General features: G+C 37.8%; 1 protein-coding gene across 1 annotated transcript in view; it reads left to right on the top strand.

Moving 5' to 3' along the window:
* Window positions 1–5,420: 5,420 nt before the first annotated feature.
* arid3c (AT rich interactive domain 3C (BRIGHT-like)) overlaps window positions 5,421–23,853 on the top strand; it is an 84,691-nt gene continuing 66,258 nt past the window's right edge. Inside the window, exons 1-2 of the mRNA XM_086207012.1 lie at window positions 5,421–5,653; window positions 5,975–6,616. Of these exons, the coding sequence (XP_086063138.1) occupies window positions 5,615–5,653; window positions 5,975–6,616 (681 nt within the window). The 5' untranslated portion in view covers window positions 5,421–5,614. The remainder of the gene's footprint in view (window positions 5,654–5,974; window positions 6,617–23,853) is intronic.

Here is a 23,853-nt window from a genome sequence, read left to right as displayed (position 1 = left end):
AACAGGGTTGGCCTTGTAGGATGAGGAGGCAGAGGCTCCAGGTGAACAACAGAAACAAGAAAATACACACTACATAGCTCTTATCTCTCACTTTCAAATGCACTCTGTGTTATAAAAGTTGAATCCATCTATTTAAAATAGCCAAATTGCATAATACAAAGTGAATTCAATGTGTGAGCAAACAACATTCTTTGAACCTTGCCATACTGAGTTGAATAAGAAAGTCTTAAATAGCAAAAAGACAGAGAAAATAGTATTTTAATCTTAAACTGATTAAAATAAACATCATGAGTTCATGAATTATAAGATCTGTGATCAATAGATATGGATTCCTCGCAGGAGCACTTGGCATAGGTTCATGGATAACAACATCAGTGAGAAATTACTCAAGCATCCACTATACATGAGTTAATGTCAGTCTATCATCTTCTTAACCCATTAATGACCAAAGAAGAAGGGAAAAAGTTTAAGGAAACACATACTTGCATATATTTGTTGTAATGTTATGTCTAAAGGCTACTTTACACCAAGATTCTCAAGAGTTAAAGGAGCAAGGAAAGCTGTCATTCCCCTTTAGAGTGTTGTACTGTAGACAGTGTTTCAGCTCAGTTTGATGCAAATATTTGGTGCAAACTTGCCTTTATGGTCTTGAGATTTGTTGCAGACATGGACAATTGTATTAAAGTACAGTTTTGACATTTTATGAACAATGGGAATAAACACACTTTTGTTAATGGTCAAGTCAAATTTTCTTTAAAAACTTTTCTTCCTTATAATTTCTCTTACACCCGTTTGATGTTCAGCTTTTGTGGATAATAAGAACTTGATTGAACTCCTTGTTATTATTGAGATACAGCCATTTTCTCATTCTTATGAATCTATTAACTACAGAAATATAGAGGTTTTTACCATTTTCAATAGACACCCTAGGAAGGCTCCAATCCTCTATTTCTTATGATTAAGAGTTAGACAGGACAATTAGTTATTAGTCATATAGCAGCTGAAAAGGTGGCAGAAAGGGAGCAATAACTTTAAAGGTTTCAATGCAATTTGGTATGTACTGTATGTCTGTTTGCTGACTGAAGATCCCAGATTTGAGGTAGTGCCTCATTTAAGAAATTAAAATTCTACATGGCAGGCATTACAATCATGTCACTCATTAATTTCTTGTTTGTCCATTGGTGAAACTCATCAGTCTTAATTATTAATTGCTACACTCAATTTTGAATGCTCACAGATCTTGTGAGATGCAATTTGTAGATTGAGAGTATATTCACAAATCTTAATGTTCCATCATCATATATGTATATATGTATGTATGTATATATACAGTACACACACACACACACACACACACACATACACACACACACACACACACAAACATCACTTATCTCAGTCCCACACCCTTGCTTTGCTCAATGATGAGCCAAAATTTTTGTTTAAATTTTATTTTCAAACAGTGTTCGATACAAGCCTAAATTTATGTACTATCTGTACAAAATTTTATTTTTAACACTCAGTATAATGAGCATGAGCCAGGCTGTTCTGTTCCTGTCTTGCAGGCCAGTCTGTCTTATGTTTGCATTTGCAAGTCTGGTCAATATCACTGATCATTATTGACCACCATATCTGCTGTGCTTTCACTCTCCCTTGTCCCTTGTCTAGTCACTCAAAGCCAAGGATTGGATAAAATTTTAGGGGGGTTCTCTATTGTCCTGGAGTAGTAATGTACACACACAATGAAAGATGCTTTGTGAAAAGTACAGTGTATCATAGTGGAACTGAAATTAATTTTTTTGTGAATAAAAGCCTCACGAAAAGTAATGCAATTCCATATTTGTCCAAATGAGGACCAGATCTGTGCTGTAGCATATCGACAAGCATGTGAACCACAGTTCAGGTTAGGGTAATACAGTAAATGGAAATTTACTCTACACACAATATGGCCAATTGCAATTTTTGCAGGGAGGGACAACATTTGTTAAAGGCTAATTGCGGTTCAAAATACCCTTTTAAATCAAAACTGGTGCTGCAAAGATGTCATCGCCACACATCATACACTAGTGACTGAAAAAACATGTTAAAAAAATGCGGGGAAAAAAAATCAAATTATCATCAATTTAATTGTTTTTTTAAATGGAAATGGGAATAATGTTAAAATGAATATTCCTTCTAAAAAAGCATACCACAACTGCAGTATCAGCATAGCCTCGATGATTTAAAAAAAATGTTTTAGTTCTGGTGATAAGCAAGTAATAGCTGTCTGTATACAAAACAAGCAAAAACTAAAAGTCCTGCTCACCAATATCATTGCGATGCTGCTTTCCAAATGTCGCGGAATGAAATGCATGTGAACAGTGTACCCTATTACATGGTTTCTCAAGCAATGTACTTCTTCCTCATCATTGTAATACCAATTATTACATGGTTACTAGTTTATAGGTACACTTAACTTAAACCAATGCACAACTTCAATCTTCAATTGTTTGTCAAGTTGGTCCCCAATGAAAAGCCATTAAAAAATGTGTGGCTATGTATAATGTCATAAACTGAAAGCTCAGCTCTGCAAAGGAATTCCAAATGAGAGCCACTAGGTAGCACTCTTATACAATACATTGTATCAGCCTGTCAAAGCTGATTCTGAATTAATTCATGAAAAATGTTTATTATGAACAAGTAAAAGGCAAGAAATGGACAAGAAATAACAATTCAGTCATAATCAAATACATAATTTAATGAATAATAATCATTATTACTATTACAATACAGAAAAGCATGAAGCAAAGGAAACTTCTTGTTAAACATCCCACCCGTCGCCCATAAATCAGTTATTGTTAATGTAATAATCTGCTCCTGATTTATATTTACATGCATACATCCATACAATTGTACATTAACTATTTGAAAAAAATTATAACCTTAGGAAGAAGTAAATATTCAGAAACCAAATAGAAACAGAAGATAAACAATGTCATATATATATGTATATATATACATACCTGAAATTGGGTAAATATGCATATTTTATCAAAACATGAATTGAAAAACATTTTAAAGAAGAAATAAATAAACATTATACAGGTACAAGAAAAAACAAATTCAAAAACATTTGAAATTATTATGTAAAGATTATATGTACTAATCCATATATGTATGCGTGTAAAAATTTATATTTAAGAGAATAAGTCACTGCTTCTCCAAATCTTAATATTATTGTTGATTAATAGGTTTGGTTACAAGACTGTAAGAAATAACCATAACCATTTTTCTTTTTTCTTTTTTTTTTTTTTGTGCCTGGTCCTAAGTTTTTCAGCCTTTTTTATTTCTCCCAAACACAACATTGACTTATCAAACCACTAACCCACATTTAGACCCATGTCTAGGCATATTTATTTTTGCCTATTTTATTATTTGTTTTTTACATGGGCTTTATTCACACACTTTTATCAAACAGCAGATCCAGCATCACTGATTATACCCTTAACAGTACAAATTCATAAATAATCATAAACATGGTTGTTTTAAATTTCAAATTCTGCATAGTATTGACATGTTGTGTGGTAAAGTTCTTATTGTTTTGTTTGATGTTGTTTTTGTCAGTGTTTTTGACATTAAATATCCACCTTTTTCCAGAGCATTTTCACTTAAAATAATGGGAAAATAAACAAGAAATTGCCTTTTTGCGAAATTTCAGGAAATTACCCGCAAAAAGCAACTATGGCCACAAACACACACACACACACACATATATATATATATATATATATATAAATGTGTGTGTGTGTGTGTGTGTGTGTGTGTGTCTGTGTGTATTCAAAATTTCAAAGCTGTGTTAAGAATATTTTATTTTTATTTTATCTTTATGTTTGGGAAACCAGCAAAAGACCCAAACAGAGCACTTTAATTTTAATGATTTTCCATCAAAACACATGGTCAAGTTTAGAGTCATGGAGACAATAGAAGCTCAAATGGCACAGCTTGGAATCTTTTTGGAACTATTACTATAATAAATACCAATACTATAACAACAATTCATAATTTTTCAACCGGAGCCTGAATATAAATCTCTCTCCACTGACATTCCTGAAAAAAGTCCTCTCCGTTTTCATCGAAAACTAATTGTAAAATAGGATAAAGAGCTATGCTTTTTGTAGTATTTCTTTATCTTACATAGACCACTCAGTGCTGACCCTGCAGATGATAATTGATTGGCTTCAGCCAAATGATATATGCTACATCACAGTAAGCCTTAATTGTGGGGTCACTGTGTGGTAAATGGCGGCCAGTTGCGTGGCTCACAGACATTACGTTAACACTGGAGGGCAGACAGAGTGAGACAGCTCTTGACATAACAATTTGAGAATTACATCGAATATCAAACTGAAAAGACAAAAACGTAAGACCTGTCCTTTTCTGCAAAAAAGGTTTAGGTGAAAACTGTGGGGATGCAGCAGAAATTTCAGAAAAAGTACAGATTTTTCAGTGAACTCCAAACAAAAATCCGTGGAGCTGCGGTAACCTCAGAACTGAAGATACTTAAGGTGGAATAGCGGAAAGGAGGGGAGGTTCTTTTTTTCAGTAAGCACATGATGTCTCACACAAGGGGTTTCAGTGTCTGTGTGGTGTAAAGGAACATACATGTCAAAATACAGGTGAGACAGTTGGTTGATATGACTGTATAGATTTATCAAGTGGGAATTCTAGACTGTCAGCAGAAATGGTCTCTCAAGTTTATATCTGGGTATGAACAATAAAACAGTAAGCTCCCTGTGGTCAACAGGTGACACATTAATGAAAAGGATTGTCTTTGTCTTTGATTTGTTTGTCCATGAAATAAAATACCTTTATTTGCCTGATTGATTGAAATAGATTCAAGTTTTTGTTTAAGTTCCAAATTAAACAAATTCATGCCTGTACCTGTAAATTTGGTGGGAGTGGTGTTGGCTCAAATCAGAATAAAATGTTAAATTCTGTTCAACAAAAGCAAACATACTTTCTATCTATCTATCTATCTATCTATCTATCTATCTATCTATCTATCTATCTATCTATCTATCTATCTATCATCTATCTATCTATCTATCTATCTATCTATCTATCTATCTATCTATCTATCTATCTTAATTTTTAGGGCAATATCTTGTAATTATGATATAACTTAGTTTGTAAGTAAAAAATGTCCAAACGTACTTGTCCAGTCAATGCTGTCTATTCCAATGATAGTGATCAAATGTTGATAGATATAACATATTCTGGAAGGTTTAGAACACCTCAGTGTGTGCGTGTGTGTGTGTGTGTGTGTGTGTGTGGGGGGGGGGGGGGGGGGGTGATGCCGCCCTGCCCTCATATTGCTGGCAGTATTGACGTGTTGTTAGCAGATGGAGCAGGAGGACTGATCTCTGCCTCCAGAGGTCATTCTCACTACATTTGCCACTTGTTGCCAAAAGCAGCTCTGGGCTCCACCATTCAACACTATCCAACACATTTCAGGTATTTGTTCAGCAACTTATCCAGACCTATATACTTGATGTTGAATGCGGACTATAACCAGGACTGAAAGAAGACTTGTGACCTGGTTAATACTATTTCGGAACATCTGACGGAAAGAAGCATGGTTGATAACACAAGTTTAGCAACTAAATCTGCTTTGGTAAGCCTCCAGGTCTTATTCCCAGTGATTTACTAGACTTGATTATTCGAAACATGATTTGCTGGCAATTTATCGAATGCATTACCTGATGCACACGTATCTAACATTGGGATCTAGTTTAACTTTGTTGTAAACACGCTTTGCAAGTTTTTTCGTGTTCGTTTGTTGGTTGTGTCTGACAGTCTCTCTTTATATTTCTTGGTAAAGTCCGATAAGAAACTTGGTTCAATGTATGTAATGAAGCTAACTGTTAATTCTTTGACCTTACTACGTTACTGTGATAATTCTGAACCGACCGTCCGGACTCTCGTCTCCTCGCAGCAAGGGTCTTTCTCACCCACCAGCAGCCTTCCCCTCCAGGCTCCCTCCGCCTCCTCTTTCAGTCCCTTCCCCGGCGCCCAGTCCCACCAGCACGGCAGCGGCGGCATGAAGCTCGAGGCTGTTATGGAAAACCTCCAGCGGCAACAGGCAGCGCGACTGGCCCTAGAGGAGAAACTCCGACAGGCGGAGAAAGAAAAAGACCTCCGTTCAATGGTGGAGTCCCAGATACACCAACAAGCTCTGGCTTTCCGCCACTATCAGGCGGCGATGCGCGGCGCTTTGGCCGCCGGAGTTGTCAACTCATCCCCTGGGGTGACGCTCCCACACATGGAGGTCCGCAGAGCCGACGAGGACAGAAACTCCTCCAGGGCCAGTAGCGATAATAAGAACAGAGATGATGAGGGCGATGACATGGAGGAGCAAGTCATTGATGAAGAGGAGGACGGAGACGATATCGGGTTGAACCACTACCAGCACCGTCAGTCCATGCTCCAGGAAGCCTGCCTATCACCAAAGAGCGCCCCAGTACACCTCATGGCTAGAATCCCGGGTGCCCTGGCCCCGGCTCGCCGCGCAGAGTCTCCGTCTGCGCACCCGCAGTCACAGCACCACGAGTGGACCTATGAGGAGCAGTTCAAACAGGTAAGACAGCATCGACTTCTGCAAGAAGCCCAGACACTCATCTGGGCTTCTGGGCTCCTCTGATATATTTTTAAATTTGGAAACAGCTATAAATTCTGTTTTTGACATGGCTTTCGATGTGTCAGACCACATTTAAAATTATGAAATAGGTTTAATATCTATTTAACTCTAGTTTTTGTGCTTTTCAACTTTTGCTTTTGTGCTTTTTTTGATCACTGGTCTGTTTTTGCATCGCAGGTCATTATAGGTTCTATTGTTCGTAAATATTTGCCTCTTTTTTGCCTTACAACATTCAACTCAGTAAACTGAGTCAATGTTTTAAAATGGGCAGTTTTAGAATGTTAATAATTTCACTTGAAAGCACAATGTATTGTAGAAACATACTCCCTCCTTGGCTCATGAGCAACTTATTGTATGCCTTTTTAATGCTACATGATACAAACACACCAATGACCAATTGGTTCTTTGGTTGAACTATTGATGTACAATGCAACAACAGAAACATCTAGTTAGAAAATGAGTTTGAAGTCTGATTGACATCAGAAAACTTTAATGTGTAAACTGGAGAAAATCCCTATAAGAGTGGTAATATAACTAAATTGTTTTATCGCCCTAGCTGCTTCCGCCATTGGATTGTGCAACATATCCTCAGTTATGATCTAAAACCACTACATCTCAAGGAAAAACAGTCATGCCGCAAATCTATTATATAACACAGTATTGCAACATATTACCATTTGTCATTGTTGTTTTTACATTAAAATCAAAATCAAAAATGTCAAAAACTAAATGAAGTTGTAAAATTCAAACTTTTTCTCAACATTCGACACTTAAATGGAAATAAATATTTTTTCATGATCCACATTTAAACACTCAGCGCTACTTCAGAGTTCAAGCACCCAGTTCATTCATCTTTTATTAACCATTGTAAAATATGCCTGTTAAAAAATGGCATAAATACTTTTATGTCTTAAGTGTGCATGAGTCTTATTTTCTTTTTCTCTGTTGCTTTGTTGGTGGCTAGCTAATGACACCTAGTTATTTGATCACTATACAACTGTCTGTATATATTCAGGCTCTGGCAGACCGATCTATACTCTCTGAGTGATTCTGGATACCTTCTGTCATTTTTTATTTATGATAGATCATTTGCAGACTTACCTAAATGTAATGTGTACATTAGTGACTGCATTAGCGCTGCACATTAAAGCATCTGAATGCATGGAAATGCAATTTAAATATGGTCTGAAACCAATACCCTCAATATATGGAGAATTATATGTGGAGGATGATGAAATGAGCGTGTGGAGAGAAGGTTTTTGTTCTCCTCACATCCATGATTCATGAATTGGGCATTGGGATTTATTCTCATTAAAGATTGTGTATACCATCTGTCTAGATATCTGGGTGGATTGTGTACTCAAGAAATGATACAAATCGTTACATATTATGAAGAGTAAGCATTACTTTCTGCAGAAAAGTCTTTCTTTCATTCCTGAAAGTTTCCTGTGGAAGTGCATATAGGCTCCATGGTAAATCAGGCTGTACGCTTCAAAGATTCCTCAGGATGTGCAGTTATTGTGGGGGTCATTTGTATGTAGTCATTCAGTGTAATGGTCATGGGACAATAAAAGGATGCTTATGGCTGCTAGGCAGACAGAGTGGAGCCAGCATACTAAGCATGCTCAAAGCTGCAAAACAAAACCACATTTGAAGGCAGTAAATGCATCTTTGCAAATAGGAACAAGATGTGGGCTAAATATATAAAGGCCCCACTGAGGCGGAGAAGTTTTAATCTGATCTGAATCAAAAGGGACCAGCGGGTGTTTACAGTAGCTCCTTAATCACTTCTGTAGACCTCAAGAATAACATGGGAGCCAGTGCTGGGAAAAACACACAGAGAGGAAAGGAAAATAAAACAAACAACAACAAAAAGCCCCCCCCCCCCCAAATTGATACAAATCTGGTTGTTTGGAATGCTTTTTTTTCCATTTGACATTTGATTAGTAATTATTAAATGAAAAGAAATTAAAAGCCAACCGGATGCCGTCAGACATTCAAAAGTCTGGTAAAACCCAGTTATGACCAAACAAGAGACAACATTCTACAAAATCTAAAGAGGTGAGACTGTAAAATAAATTTCTGTCAGTGACAGAAAAAGATGCTCTGCAGTAACAACAAAAGACTTAAGACTGAGAGACAGCGAGAGCCACTGAGAAAGAGAGAGAGAGAGAGAGAGAGAGAGAGAGAGAGAGAGAGAGAGAGAGAGGTGTTGCGTGTGGTTTTGGCAGTGGCTCAGGAAATAAAGGAAACTGGACCTGGTGGTATTCCAACCTGGCTCACACCCAAAAATGCTGGGATCTCCCTGTCTGGCAGTGTGTGTTGTGTGAGAGTCGGCCTGGTGCCAAACAATTATGAAACAAAAACAAAATCGCATGCATGCGTGGAATGTTAATGTTTGATAAATTCTGTTGCTGTGATATATCTTTCACAAGCTGTTCTTTGCTTTGCGCTGTGTGAAAGCAGTATTACATACTTTGAAGTTCCTTTTGTATCCACACTACATTACCTCAGAACAGTACTGTCATAAGGACAACAATTAAAACTCACCATAAAGAGTCACTCAAACAAGTTTCAAGTTTCAACAAGTAATGTCGAGCAGAATACAGTATATGTACTCTGCTATCCTCTATAATATACTTATATTTTTATATACATTTTACATTATTTGTAAAATATATAAGTTGCCCATTGAAATAAATGCTGAAAATCTAAGTATCTTTAGTTAACAACCCAAACCTGTGTAGGCTGAAAAATCTTCAGTTGTTCTTTTTGAATTTTTTTTTTTTTAAATTTTAACAACAGAAAAATGAAGCACTGAGATAACACATACTTACAATGAACTAAAACAGATCTAAATGTATACCACATATATTTGGATTTTTTTTTTATAGTTCTTCATGGATTAGATCATTTTTTCTTGAAAATGAAATCAAAACAGCAATTCTCAGAATATTTAATGTTTCACCTTTTGTGTACTTTTTTTGTTTGCACCACTTCTAAATTTCTATCGCATCTCTTTTAACATTTGTGCTCCCGATATTAGTTTCACTTGTGTTCAGCATCTACTTGCTGTCGTATTGACAGTAACCCACTTTACAGTATTTATACTATCAGACTTTTGACAGAGACAAAATGACAGACATAGACTTTTTCCGCTGTTTTTTTGTAGTCTTTACTTCAGGGAACAAACTAAATCAAGAAATGACACATTTTTAATGAACCTCATTCCTTTTTCAATTTGTTTAATGTTTGGATTTTGAAGTGCATTTCTCCTCATGTTTGTGTTTGATATATTTAGTCAAAATAGCTAAATTTAGAGTGCATTTTCCAGTTTGTGTGTTTTAATCTAGTTAATGTTTTGGCTCTGTGAACACAGTAAGATCTTCGTAAATGTATATACATTAAATAATACACTTTCAACACATTTCGTAGTTGTTAACTAGGAAGGGAATTTTTCAAAAAGCCATTATTGAATTATTTAATTTTGGTAGCATCTATTCTTACTGTCAACAGATATTTTCTGAATTCTTGTGCTGTGTTCTGCCATGTTCATTGTTTGCGTAGATCCACTGTCATCTCTGTGAGCGCTGTGAAATAAAGCTGGATTGAATATGTAAGCAAAGGAGTTGTTATTAGAGGCATATTAGCAGAGAAAAAAATGAGCCATCTAAACATGGAAAGGTGTTCCTTCTTTCCCAGCTTGAAATGCCATGTAATGGACATCATGTCATGGGTTTTGAGGAGCCACTCCTTTTAGTGAATTGTACCTCTCAAAGCTTGTTTTTCCAACAACTATAGAAAGGTGGTGGAGCAGGAGGAGGAAGAGGGTGCCCTGGCTGGACTGGTGTATGATTTCACTCCCATCCCCCATACCCCTGCCTTTCAAACCATTCACGCTGCAAAAAATATCCATCCAAACACATTATTTTTATTGTAACTAACTCCTTTAGGTCACAAAAATAAAGCTGCAGAGACATATTACAAATAAACTTGTGTCAGTGTTTAAAGTGAAGAATCATTTTATTCTTTTTAGTGCAGAGACAGAAATGATTCTGCCTTTTTCCAAAATAGTGACACTTAAAGTGGGATAATTCCTTAAACAATTTGTTCAATTGCTGAACGGTCTTAGAAACCATCACTATGATACGTTATAATATATTCAGCTTCATGGCTTAATGTTCCATTGTTCGAATAATGTGCATTTATTTCTTAATATCTTTAGTGAGAAAAATTCTCTGCCATGCTATAGCACTTACTGTATCAGAAGAAGAGCAGTTGAATGCCAAAAAAACAGACATCCATCATAAGAATGCAGAATAATTCACTTCATGTACGACTAATATTAGTTCATTCCAGTGTTGATTTATAGGAAATCTGTGAATTGGAGCTCCCCGAATTTTGATGAAGAATATGAAAATCCTTACATTTAACTTCAAATTTTTTCCAACATTTTTGGAAAAAACAAATAAAAATTGGTCCTTTTTATCCAAAAACTAATTATGGTACATCAAGTTTGATCATTAGTGGGTAGTGTGTACTGATAAATATATTTGACAGTTGGAAAATGAACTCATATGGCAGAATCTTTTATCTTTGATTCCTTAAATAAACTTAAATCATAAAAAAGATAAGTTTCACATATCATTAAAGAACTTTGGCCCAGATGCACCAGGCTGAACATTTTATAGTTTAAAGTGCAGTTGAATTACAGAAGTTTCTTTTTGGTATCCATACTTTTAACACCCTCAAAATGTAAGTTGGCATGTCTGCAATGTATGTGCCTAGTTTACCCCCCAGAAATGAATGGCAGTGAATGAATGGATGTCTGGAATTCTAATCAGAATTTCTACAGACATTGACATTCTATGACATGCATTGTATGCACACTACTGAAATGAAAACTACAATGAAGTGTAGGTTTGGCATTGTCCCCTGAATATTTATTCAGAATTTTTCAGGTTATTATCAATAGGATCACCTTGAAAAACAATCAATCCGACCCCTCCCCCTCTAATACTGCACCACCCATTTTATGTGTCCATAAAACCTGGCAGGAAGACAATGTCTGAAAAAGGCACATGCTTCAGCAATGTAACTTCCATGTCAACACTGTCAGCTTGGGATGTGGAAACCCTGTACAATGCGGTGAAGCTACAGTAAAACATGTGACTTCAAGTTCTCCATATGGCACCAGAATGTATCACCATGAGTGTAGGAGTGTGTGGGGCCCCTGCCTCCTGCCAGGATCATTGCTCCATATAGTCATCTAACAGCTGTGGCACACTTTAAAATGTGCTCTGTCACTGGAAATGCTTAAATGGCATTCCTGGATCCTTTCATTCGGTACCATTACAGTTATACGGTGGGGTGCCACATGGGCAGAGGGGGAAGGGGGCCGTAAACTGAAAACAGAAGTGATAAAGGGAAAGGAGCATCGAGTGTGTGTGTGTATGTGCGTGCGTGCATGCATGTGTGTGAGACAAGTCAATTTGGCATCCCTCAGTATTGGTAAAGCCTGGACAACTCTTCAGTTTCCATACAAATATACCATGGTAAGATTAACAGCTGGCTAGTGTGGGAAGCTGCTACAGAGCTCAGGGCGGGACCGCAAAAGTCCCAAGGTCACAACACGTCTATTGCATATAGGTTCTTGGTTTACTTGCAGCTTCATGACATACAGTATGTTAAGTTTTGAGTAAACTGATGTTGAGTACACACTCCAGGAGAATCAGGCCAATTTGGGGTCTGATTTGGTCCTTCCAACCACAATGGGAGCATTACTTACTCAAGGCTGATCTGAAACGATAATCTGCCCAGATGATATGGGAGTGTAAGGGATCCAATGTTACACCTCTGATCAGCACACATATCAATCGGAGTCACCCCAGTCATTTCAAACATGTTTTATATATATGCATTATTTGGGATGTTAACAGTTGTACTGGTGGCACGGTGGTGCAGTGGTTAGTACTGTCGCCTCACAGCAAGAAGATTCTGGGTTTGAGTCCCTGCTTGGGCACGGGATCTTTCTGTGTGGAGTTTGCATGTTCTCCTTGTGCTTGCGTGGATTCCTTCCAGGTACTCCGGCTTCCTCCCACCGTCCAAAGACATCAAGAGGGGACTAGGCTATTTGGATACTCTAAATTGACCGTAGGTGTGGCTGTGAGTGTGAATGGTTGTTTGTCTATATGTGTTGGCCCTGCGATGGACTGGTGACCTGACCAGGGTGAACCCCGCCTCTCGCCGGAAAGCCACTGGAGGCTCCAGCCCCCCCGTGACTCTTAACAGGATGGATGGATGGAGCAACTGTACTTTTTGAGCTGAACCACAATAGCCAGTGAGAAAGCAGGCAGCTGACAGCAAAGCAGTGGTAAACATAATAGACCTTAGGCTAACGTTAGCTAGTGCAAAGTACCATTGTTGACAGACATTACAACTATCAGTTAAAACTTCATTCCAGTTCTCTCTGAAGAACCCCTGATTACCATGTCTACCTTAACATTATGACATCAAGACTTGATTTTCCTTCTGTTAGGTTTTATTCTTTTGTCAGAGCATTACCACAGCAACTTGTTTTACCTCATCAGTGTCCCTTTTGTTTACATCTGCTTCCTCATGAGATGATGGTACAAAAATGAGAAGGTGCACTTGCTACTCTGGTATAAGATCCTGTATTGTGTGATGTGCCATTACTTTCTCATCCTTGTATGTGTACATGTTTTGGATTCAGGGAACAAAATCTTTGAAGATTCTCTTTTAGTGTGTAATGAAGCCTGACTGAACAATCGGCCTTTATTAGGATTTTATAAACTTCTGATAAAGGAAGTCCAGATCTGAATAAACCCACAAGATTTTGGAATGTGATGACTCACCACACTTAGTGGAGGGGCTGGAGCAACTGTCCAAGCTATTGCTATTATTATCATTTTTTATTATTATTTTTATTATTATTATTTCCTGTAGATTGGCAACAAAATAGAGCCAAACATTATTGATTTGATTTTTTTCATTTAACTTTCAACATACTACAACAGCAATGCTTTGGTCGTCCAAAACCAAAATAATCCAGGTGTTTATTTTCATACACAGAGAGAGAGACAATCCAATCATGAGTGGTTACTCACGATACAAGTGGAGACTCTAAAGGCAGGTGTAAAATGAAGTACTTTGAACTGTGCGCTTGGGACCAGATCAACCATTTCCACTACATTGACTTCTTTTCATTATGTTTTGTATATAACAGCAAAACCCTCCTGTTTAGAAATGATTGAGAAACAGAAAAAAACTTATCATCATTTAATTTTTACTGAATTAAATGTTTTTGCACACACCATCATGCTCCCTTGCAGAGCTTCAGCTGTGCTGGTTGTGGCTGTATTTATGAACTTAGCTTTTTCTTTCAATACATGATTGCTGCTTGGTGAGACCTGGGAGTTGGCATGCAATGAAATGGGCCTGGCACAATGAACCATTGAAATGTAGTTATTTTTACTGCAAATGGCTCCTCTCTTTTCATTAAAACAGACCTTGTTCAAACACCCTCCCCACTCTCAATGTGGGTGTTACTTTTAATCGCAGCAGCCTGGAATTTCTGCAGCTGCTTGCAAAAGCCCCCCTCTCTGTTTACGAGATCTGACTGTTGGGCAAACATTGCCTCACTGCTGTGTGTCTGACTCAATTTTTCCATCCTGCTATTGTTGTGGAGACCCTCAGAATCACCATGACAACAGCTTATCTTTTGATTGAATGCATGTATCAGTTTTTAAATGTCATAATGCCGTCACTGGTAATGTTGTTATAGCTTGTTGTAAGAGAACCTGCTGTAACACAATATAATGATGCAGTGACTCATGTCATTAGTTATGGGGCCCAAAGAGGCCCCTCAGGGTTGAGTTATTGGGTTGGGGCAGGCTCACTGTAATCTGATTTAAACATTCTGTGGTGCACATATAAATGGAGCGATGATTAGATACCGTGATGAATAGCCTAAGATTGTAAACTCACTTTTGAAATTCTGGAGAAAAAAAACCCACTTCTACTACAGTGAAGGCCAATTTAAAAGATATATATGTTTCATCACTATCAACAGTTTGCCCTTTGTAAAGATATAGAATGTGTTCAGAATGAATCTGTTATGAATTATTTTCATAAATATATTCTCTCTTTGAATTCTCTGAATTCAAGTTAGTGTTGGGTTTGCATTCAAATGTAACATACATTAAAAAAATGAATGAATAAAAGAACATTTGCATCCACTTCTGTTACATACAGGATTGTGCAACTGATTTTATCTGTCTCCCCTTCAATCTGATAGAACCAGTCACATTTTATTTCATGATTATGTCCACTTTTTGAATTTTATTTTTTAAAACATAAATGTTAAGTCCATCTGAACATATTAAAAATGTGTTTCTATTTTGCATTAAGTATATCAGAATTTTAAGTCAAAATCCACTTCAAAGTACTTAAAGTAGTTTTTTCTGATCTTGCCTTTTCCTTAAACTATTTCTAATGCACTACTTCAACATTTTTATTAACATGTCTAAGTGGAAACAATGCATTTTTTTTCACAAGACAAAACATCTTCAACTCCTGCTCGTATTTCTTTCTCACAATTTGCAACAACCAGAGATACTTTACATCTCTGATTCCAGCTCTGTATAGTTGGTCATTGGTACAGTTATAAGTAACCTTCAAACATACTTGTGGTTTTGCTTTATTTCTCCACAAATCTGCTTATCAGTGCAGAACATTTTACAAAGCCTTCCACTGACTTCTATGAAATCTGAATGTGTTGATTTTGGAAAAAAAAAAAAAAATACCACAGACATTGGTGTTTTGGGGGTTTGTTTTTGTGTTTTTGTATTCCCTGTTACCTGGAACTAAAGATGAAGACCTTGGTTCCTCCATTCATGATTATACTATTCTGAAGTCCTTGGAAAAGATCAGAGGGGAAAATGACCATGTTGTGACTTTTATGTAAAAATGCGTTATTTCATGGAAATATGTAGATATGATTCTTTAGATAGAAGAGACTGAACAGCTGTCCCACAATCGTTACAGCAGTAAGCAGGTACAAACTACAGTGAGACACACTTGATGCCATGTGTGTTGTGTTGGTATGATCTTACTCTTTAAAAAAATGATAAAAACCTGTACATGATACACATAGATTCATTCCTGCTTGGAAAGGCCTTATAACAGCACTGGTCAAAAAATTTACTGATTCTTCATGACTTTCAGCCTAATTTTCTGTCCTGTCTAAGGCCTCATCAGCTTTGACAGACAAATAATAAGTAGCAGTTTAGACTGCTGCCATTAAAAATCTATTTGTGCTTCAAGGTCCCGCGACCATACTGAAGAGGATCTGTCATTACTGCTGATTTTTTCCGAGCAACCTTCTGAAATGTTCACCTCAGTGCTGTCTCAGCTAACCCTGATTTAACCACTATATTTTACTTTAATAGTTAGCTGTAATATTATTATTCATAACACCCAATGAGCTGTTGCAAGATGTGCTTGGTCATGGAGAATTGTAGGGTATAAACTAATTAAAGGTGTGTGGCGCTAGACCTACTCTACTCATAACGTGTCATGGGATAACGTGTTGTGATTTGGTCCTATACAAAAAAAAAAGTGACTTGACTTGAATATCATAACAAGAAGCTGTACAATATGATATCATCGGGTTTCAGTTGGCCTTCAGTATCATGTCTACCGCACTTTTCTTCAGAACAATAAAAAAATCTAAGCTTAAAATGAAAATGATTTTTGGTATACAGATGGGCAAAAACAGTCTTTTTGCACAAACCAGATCCTGTTAAGAAACATAAAATGGAAAGCTATGATGGACTCAGCTAAGATCAAAACATTTGAAATATTGAGTGAATGTGAATATTCAGCTAAATGGCAAGCTGCAGAACAATCTGTAGACAGCTGAAAATGCTAAGTTCATTACGTCTGTAAAAATAGGTTAAGAGGGTTACAATTATTAATTACTTACGAGTAAAATGACAGCTCGCTTGAAGTTTTAGCAGTGGAACAATGTGCATACTTGTAAATGTCTTTGCATTCTTTTCCTATGATACCTCTTTTCTGTCCATAATGTCATAGGTAGCCCCCAGAATGATAAAGCTATTGTAATAAAGGTCTAGCTTCACATTCAGCACCATTTTGGCAGTACCACCAACGTTATTGTGACTTTTTATTAAGTTTTCTTAGTCGTTTAGCAGAGCCTGGAAGTTGTGTTTTACTTTTGAATCCCGTACTGAGTGATATTAACCTGCCTCATGAGTCTTGATAGCTTTTATTCTTTTGGCTGTGCCCCCTCCCCCATGACAGTTAAACTGTTTGCCAACTACTCTCTCTCCCTCCACTTCCCTAATTATTTTGCCAGTGCCTATTGCATCCTGGCAACCTGAGTAGAACAGCGTAGCAGGAATTTAAAGAGCAGAAGAAATACTGGTTAATGAATGTCTGCTTAAGTACTGGATAGACAGGAGATAGTAGAGGTGAATTTGGAGAGTTCATGTGAAACCTGGGAAGGACTGTAATATGAACTGGTACAACATGTATTTTGGAGGTGGGGGTGGATGTAAATGCAAAAATGGTGAGTAGTTCACAGACACAGAAAGAGATACAGACACCAGTTCCATCTGTTGTACCTCCTGTCATAGATTAATGTGTTTGTGCAGGTGTGTGTTTGCGCATAATCTATGCCATTACATTCCTATTGAAGCCTGAGGGGCCACTCTGTATCAGTGCTTAGCCGTATACTCGTGTCAGATAGCGAAGCAGACGTGTGTGTGTGTGTGTGTGTGTGTGTGTGTGTGTGTGTGTGTGTGTGTGTGTGTGTGTGTGTGTGTGTGAGTGTGTGTAGAGTTTAGCTGCCTGGTCTCACTGTCTTTGCAGCTCTGACTCTGAGATTGAGGGTAATCTTGACATGTCCGTTCTTAGCTCTCCAGGCCAATGGGCCACAAAGATCAGCGTAACATAAGTTAATTAACCTCTATGTTAATCCGACTTTATTTTCATAATGCCCTGAGAAACAGCTTGACATAAGCATCTGGCCATGAACCAGCCGATTGTGCGAAAATTTGAAGAGAATGAGATCAGTTTAAGAGGAAATTTGAAGAAGATGAGGCAGAGATAACAGGAAGTGATGAGAAGAAAGAAATGCAGTTTTAAATTTGTTATTTATTATGTTGTTGATCCAGCCTTATTGATGTCTTTACTGGTACTTAGCATGGAATACTGTTCTTGTTTTTAGTAGCTGGAACTGTTGAATATTAAAGAAGCAGTTGTAGTTTTTCATGATTTATAGTTTCATAACCTTTATCTTTTATCTTGGCCCTTAATGCAACCCCTCAGTAAATCCTGTTTCGGAAAGCCCTCGTCCATAAAAGCCTACTTATTCAGATTGGCCAATTTATAGATGTCTGTGAAGGGACAGTATCCGTGCTCTTTGAGGGCTTGCTTTGCTTGGGGTAGATGTTTTATATGAAGATTAAACATTTTAATTGTAACCTGTGTATAAACATCAGCACTCTCTGACAAGGAGCGTCCAACACTGGGTGCAAATCCGATGGCATGGATGGTGGATGTGCTAGTATGGTAGCTAAAACCCTTGACCAGCTCTTCCGGGGGAATCCCAAGGTGTACCCAGGCCAGCCGAGAGATATAATCCTCCAGCATGTCCTGGGTCAGCCCCAAGGCCTCCTCCCAGTTGGACATGCCTGGAAAACCTCTAGGTGTCCAGGAGGCTATGTCTTAGGCAGAGCCCAGCCACCCTGTAGAGGAAACTCATTTCGGCAGCTTTTATTCACGGTCTTGTTCTTTTGGTCATTACTGAGAGCTCATGACCATAGGTGGGGGTTGGCACTCCACCCTACCCTCATTCGGAGGGAGACGCGGGGTACATCCTGGACATGTCGCCAGTCCATTGCAGGGGCAACACATATAGAAACAACTATTCACACTCACAGCCACGCCTATGGTCAGTTTAGAGTATCAATCAGGCTAGTCTTCATTTGCATGTCTTTGGACTGTGGGAGGAAGCAGGAGAAGCAAAGAGAGAACCTTTGCAGGCACAGGGAGAACATGCAAACTCTACACAGAAATATCCCGTGCCCGAGCCAGGACTCGAACCCGGAATGTTCTTGCTGTGTGGCGACTGTGCTAACCACTGCACCGCCGTGCTGCCAAAGGACCTTAATGAGAACAAGAAATAAGTTAATTAAGAACAACACTCTTTCATAGTCCAAAATATTGGAAAAGATCATGAGAGTGTTTGTGAGCAGATCACAGCACTCAAATTTATTATTTTTTAAAAGAATGATATTTAACTGGTATTTTTATCATTAGTTGGGCATTCACTGTGTGATTTTAACCTGTTTTGTACAAGATTTTTATTATATATATATATATATATATAATTTTTGTCTATATTTTCTTATCTTTCAAATTGGACTGAATAGTTTCATCAGGTGTTGTTTGCCATGCAGGGCATGGTGGGGTGGGGGGTGGGAGTAATCAGCTGTCCCATCCTTGCAATCAGATGAATTTCTAAAATGTTACAAAAAATTGTCAGCTGCATTTGTCAACTCTCCCACAGCTGAGGCAGAGTAGCAAATGGATTTCTTGTTCCTTTTTTTTTTACTGCATTTGCACAAATTGGCAAATAGAGCGTCTGAAAGTGACATGGCAAGATGTTGCATCATGTGAACAACAGTATGGAGTCCCTGGCAGGTTGCACTGTGGCAAAAGAATATCACACTATTGATACTACTCATCATAAGTGCAAAAACTAAAGACGTGGCATTAAAAGCTGTAAGGAAAAAAAGGCTGATTATTTTATTTTGGCCACATCAGGACAACCCAAAGGTTTTTATTACATCTCATGTGACTCTGTCATTCAAATGTCCTCTGACAAACTATTGAAAACATTAATTATTAAAAAACAAAAATGTTTCTTAAAAGCTGATGTGCTTTATGTTATGAGATGAGAAATTACTGATAATCTAAAAAAAAACTATGACAGGGAAGCAACATTTGGGACATAAAGCTTACAGCGATATGAGCCAAATAACACTGAACAAAGGGAACAAATTTCCTCTGTCCTACAATCTGTGCTCATACATATAATGGTATTTTATCAGCCGATATCACAACTAAAAAGCAACTGAACACTGCCATGTTTAGCAGTGCTACATAATCATTCATTAGCTTATACTACTGCTCTGAGCAGCTAAAACTCTTGATTTGATTACCATAAACCACCAAATGCACAGCTGTGCTGTGATTTCAGTTGCATGCACACATAAAATGAAGACAACGCAGGATCTTTCTGTGTTGAAGTGCTACTCATGTGTTTGTGGCTGCAGCGTTAGAGTTAGCATGCTGGCTACTCACACCTGTGTGGCACTGGCAGCGTCAAGATCATTAGAGGATGGTTGCCAGCTTCTGTAAATAAAATGGAAATAATAGTACACGCTACATATACTGATAGCAGCCCTTTTTGTCCTTGAGCTTATGTAACTTCAATACTGACCCAGTCACATACTGGTACCAGTTAATGGGCCATCCCAGTGCATACATTAAAGAAACTGCAGCTGATCTTCATCTGCCTTATGTTTCACCACATAAATAGAACTGATTAGCTACAGTATTTCTGGCTTTGGCTAGCATTGTTGCTAGCCTAGTAAACAGAGCTTTATTGAAATTTATCAAAGAAAAATCTGCAGGGGCTAACAGTGCTAGGTTCTGACTTGACAATGTGAATGCAGACTGTGGGCACATAAATCCTGAGCATTTGCCTTAATGCTGCCTATTTTTGTGTATGGTAATTGGCATGAACAAACGTTTCATATAGTAAAATTGACTTGACTTGCATGTATGCCCAATTTAATAGACAGCACCATGGTGCCTTGCTGTTTTGCTGCGACAATATGAGGAAGTTCTTTCTTCACTATTAGATAGAGATAAATAAGTCTTCCCTTTAAAATGTCTTTAGTCAAGCAGAGGCAGCGGACTGGGACAAGGGAAACCAGGAAATTCAAGTGGAGGTGGCAGTTCACAACCTCTAATTCAGGAGGTCAGTAACTATCCCCTCATTATTAATTATGATCTCCCCCTACAGAGAGACCTGCCATTTTAGCCCTACAACTGCCCCATCACCCCCTCTTCTCACTCATTTGGTTATGAGTAAAGAAAAATCTGCAGGGGCTAACAGTGCTAGGTTCTGAGTTGACAATGTGAATGCAGACTGTGGGCACATAAATCCTGAGCATTTGCCTTAATGCTGCCTATTTTTGTGTATGGTAATTGGCATGAACAAACGTTTCATATAGTAAAATTGACTTGACTTGCATGTATGCCCAATTTAATAGACAGCACCATGGTGCCTTGCTGTTTTGCTGCGACAATATGAGGAAGTTCTTTCTTCACTATTAGATAGAGATAAATAAGTCTTCCCTTTAAAATGTCTTTAGTCAAGCAGAGGCAGCGGACTGGGACAAGGGAAACCAGGAAATTCAAGTGGAGGTGGCAGTTCACAACCTCTGATTCAGGAGGTCAGTAACTATCCCCTCATTATTAATTATGATCTCCCCCTACAGAGAGACCTGCCATTTTAGCCCTACAACAGCCCCATCACCCCCTCTTCTCACTCATTTGGTTATGAGTGACAGGGCGACATCAGCCTAACAATAGCTGCTGGTCATATTTCTGCCCTCCTCTCATACTGCTGCGGCCTGATGGAAAGACAATACTTCCAGCTGATAGAGAAGTGTGAGATGACACTCTAATGAGAGAGCTTCCCGAGCCCATCCACTAATCAACAAAAGCCATAAAGTGGAGACTGGGCTGCAGTGTCAGTTTTCATGTCACCTGCAAAGGTGCAGCAACTACATGCGTACTGTCTGCTATTTTAATGAAAATAAATCAGCATTATATTCTGTACATCTAATCTGACTGTCTCAGGCCACACCATTAGTGTTTTATTAGAACCATTATTATCAGTAACGCACCATATTGGCAGCTACTAGCATCAGGGAGCATTAAGCGTCTACAGAGGCAATTTTTTTCTCTTCAACCAAATCAAAGTAAACAGAACAGTGAATAATCTATTTATCAAGCACACCTGAATTCAACTTGAAAAACTGTTTCTGTTTCTTTCTCACACTAATGTGAAATGTGCTCATTGAATCATATTTAATGAATTCTCCTAGCACCATTACTAAAGCCAGCATTTAAAAAAAATCTAGTTTAATTAAAAAACTAATCATCATCATTTGACATCTTCAACATTATTGAACAGAAGACGTAATTCAGTAACAGTGAGTACCTCCCCCCCCCATTCAGTGTCTATCTTAGATGCTCTGAATGAAATGTTGGTGTTTTACAAAAGGCCAAAACAGAGTAAAAGGCTGCCATTTATCATGTTATCCACATTCATGAGGACAGTACCACTCTGTTCAAATTGCAATTGTCAGTGAACCAGACACTTTATTGTTTGTGGAGAAAGAAATTATTCAGAGCTTTGGACATTGAAGAGAATTGCATGTGGAAATTAGATGTGACGGATTCTGAGTAGCTGTGGTTGTCGAAGGGACCCTGCAGTCAATTGCCTGCTCTGCCTGTCAAATGGAGTTTACCACCAATCTCAAGTGGACAGTCAAGCAAGTAGGAGATGCTGGAACATGCTCATGATTGGTTTGAAAGAATCATGAACAAATTGAGAGCAACATCTCTCATGAGCTGTCTGAGGGCTTGAGGTATTTCTTGCGTAGCTGTCAGCTGTCATACTGTTTAATGAATGTCTAAACTGACCTTCATGCAACAGTCAATGTATTTCTTTTACTTGTCAAGGTGATCAAAGCAACATTACACCAAACGAACAGTGTTGTCTCCTTGTGAAACTTTGTTTGATTGTGACCGTCAAACATCCATCCATCCATCCATTTTCTATTCCGCTTATCTGTTAAAGGTTGTGGGCTATCATCAAACAATTGAATCATTTCTTTTAGTTTCTTGTCCAAACAGCAGATCTCCCTTTTGTTCACAGTGGGTCAGGTCATAACAGCATCTGACAAGAAATGATTCCATTTCTTCTGACACATTTGATGAAATACATTCCTACACCAAGAATTTTTTTTTTATCAAATGAACATAAAATCCTTTTGTCCTTTATCTTCAATAGCATCTCTGTCTAGCGTTGGAAGCTCTTTGTTTCTGTGTTTGGTCAGGTGTTTCTGTCAATGGGCATTCTATGAGGAAAAAAAGTGCTGTGTGGGGACACATACCTTCAGTGCCTGACAGATGACACTACTGTTGGGTTTCCATCTAATCACACATTTTAACTAAAAAAAATGGCTGATGGAAACATGGCTTACGAGTAAGATTTTTCCTGCTCTCACTGTAGCAGTCATTTGAAATGAATATTGGAATTAGGCCAATAATGGTCATTGTTGTGGTTTTGATTAGCCAATTGTTGAGCTCACTCGTGGGTTTTCTCAGACCCAATTTATTTTCATGGATTTTGGAGCTTAAATGATCATGGTTGATTTTGCAATCTTCTTGCTCATCTTCAAATTTAGATCCTCTGTGTATTCAAGTGTTAAACTCCCACATGAGTGCAGGATATTGAAAAGGGTAGTATTTGATGTTGCTCATCGAGGTGTTAATGAAGCCTCAACTGAAATCTTTACTTTAAGTAAGCCCTAACATAGTATTTTGAATCAAAATAAAGTAGTTTTTGGGTTATCAATTGTTCTCCACCACTGTCTCTGTGAATAATTGCTCTTTGCATGGTTAGCTTCATCTACAGTGGCCATGACTTGTTTTGCTTACATTATATAATCCATCTACCAGATTGTTGCATCTTCATGGGCACAGAAAACTTAACAACTCGCATTCTTTCTTGCTGGAAAGAATGCTTCAGCCCCATTCGAAGTGTTTGTTGGACAGGTGATGCTAGAAGCCTTCAAAAGCTAAACTATCTTCTAACTCTGAGTGTTATATCATTTGCGTGTGCCTGTATGAGACTGCCAAAAGCAATTACATACAAAAAAAACCCAAAAAAACCTGCTGAAAATTTGTTTTGGTACTTTTAACATATAAAATATTTAATCTTCCAATATAGTTAGTAAAATAAACTTGATAAGATTCCTTCAAAT

The sequence above is a fragment of the Aulostomus chinensis genome, chromosome 6 (assembly GCF_037954235.1).
Source record: "Aulostomus chinensis isolate RoL2024-O1b breed Wild chromosome 6, RoL_Achi_v1.0, whole genome shotgun sequence".
Lineage (NCBI taxonomy): Eukaryota > Metazoa > Chordata > Actinopteri > Syngnathiformes > Aulostomidae > Aulostomus > Aulostomus chinensis.
Note: the sequence above shows the minus strand (reverse complement) of the source record. Positions and strands in the feature narration are given on the sequence as shown.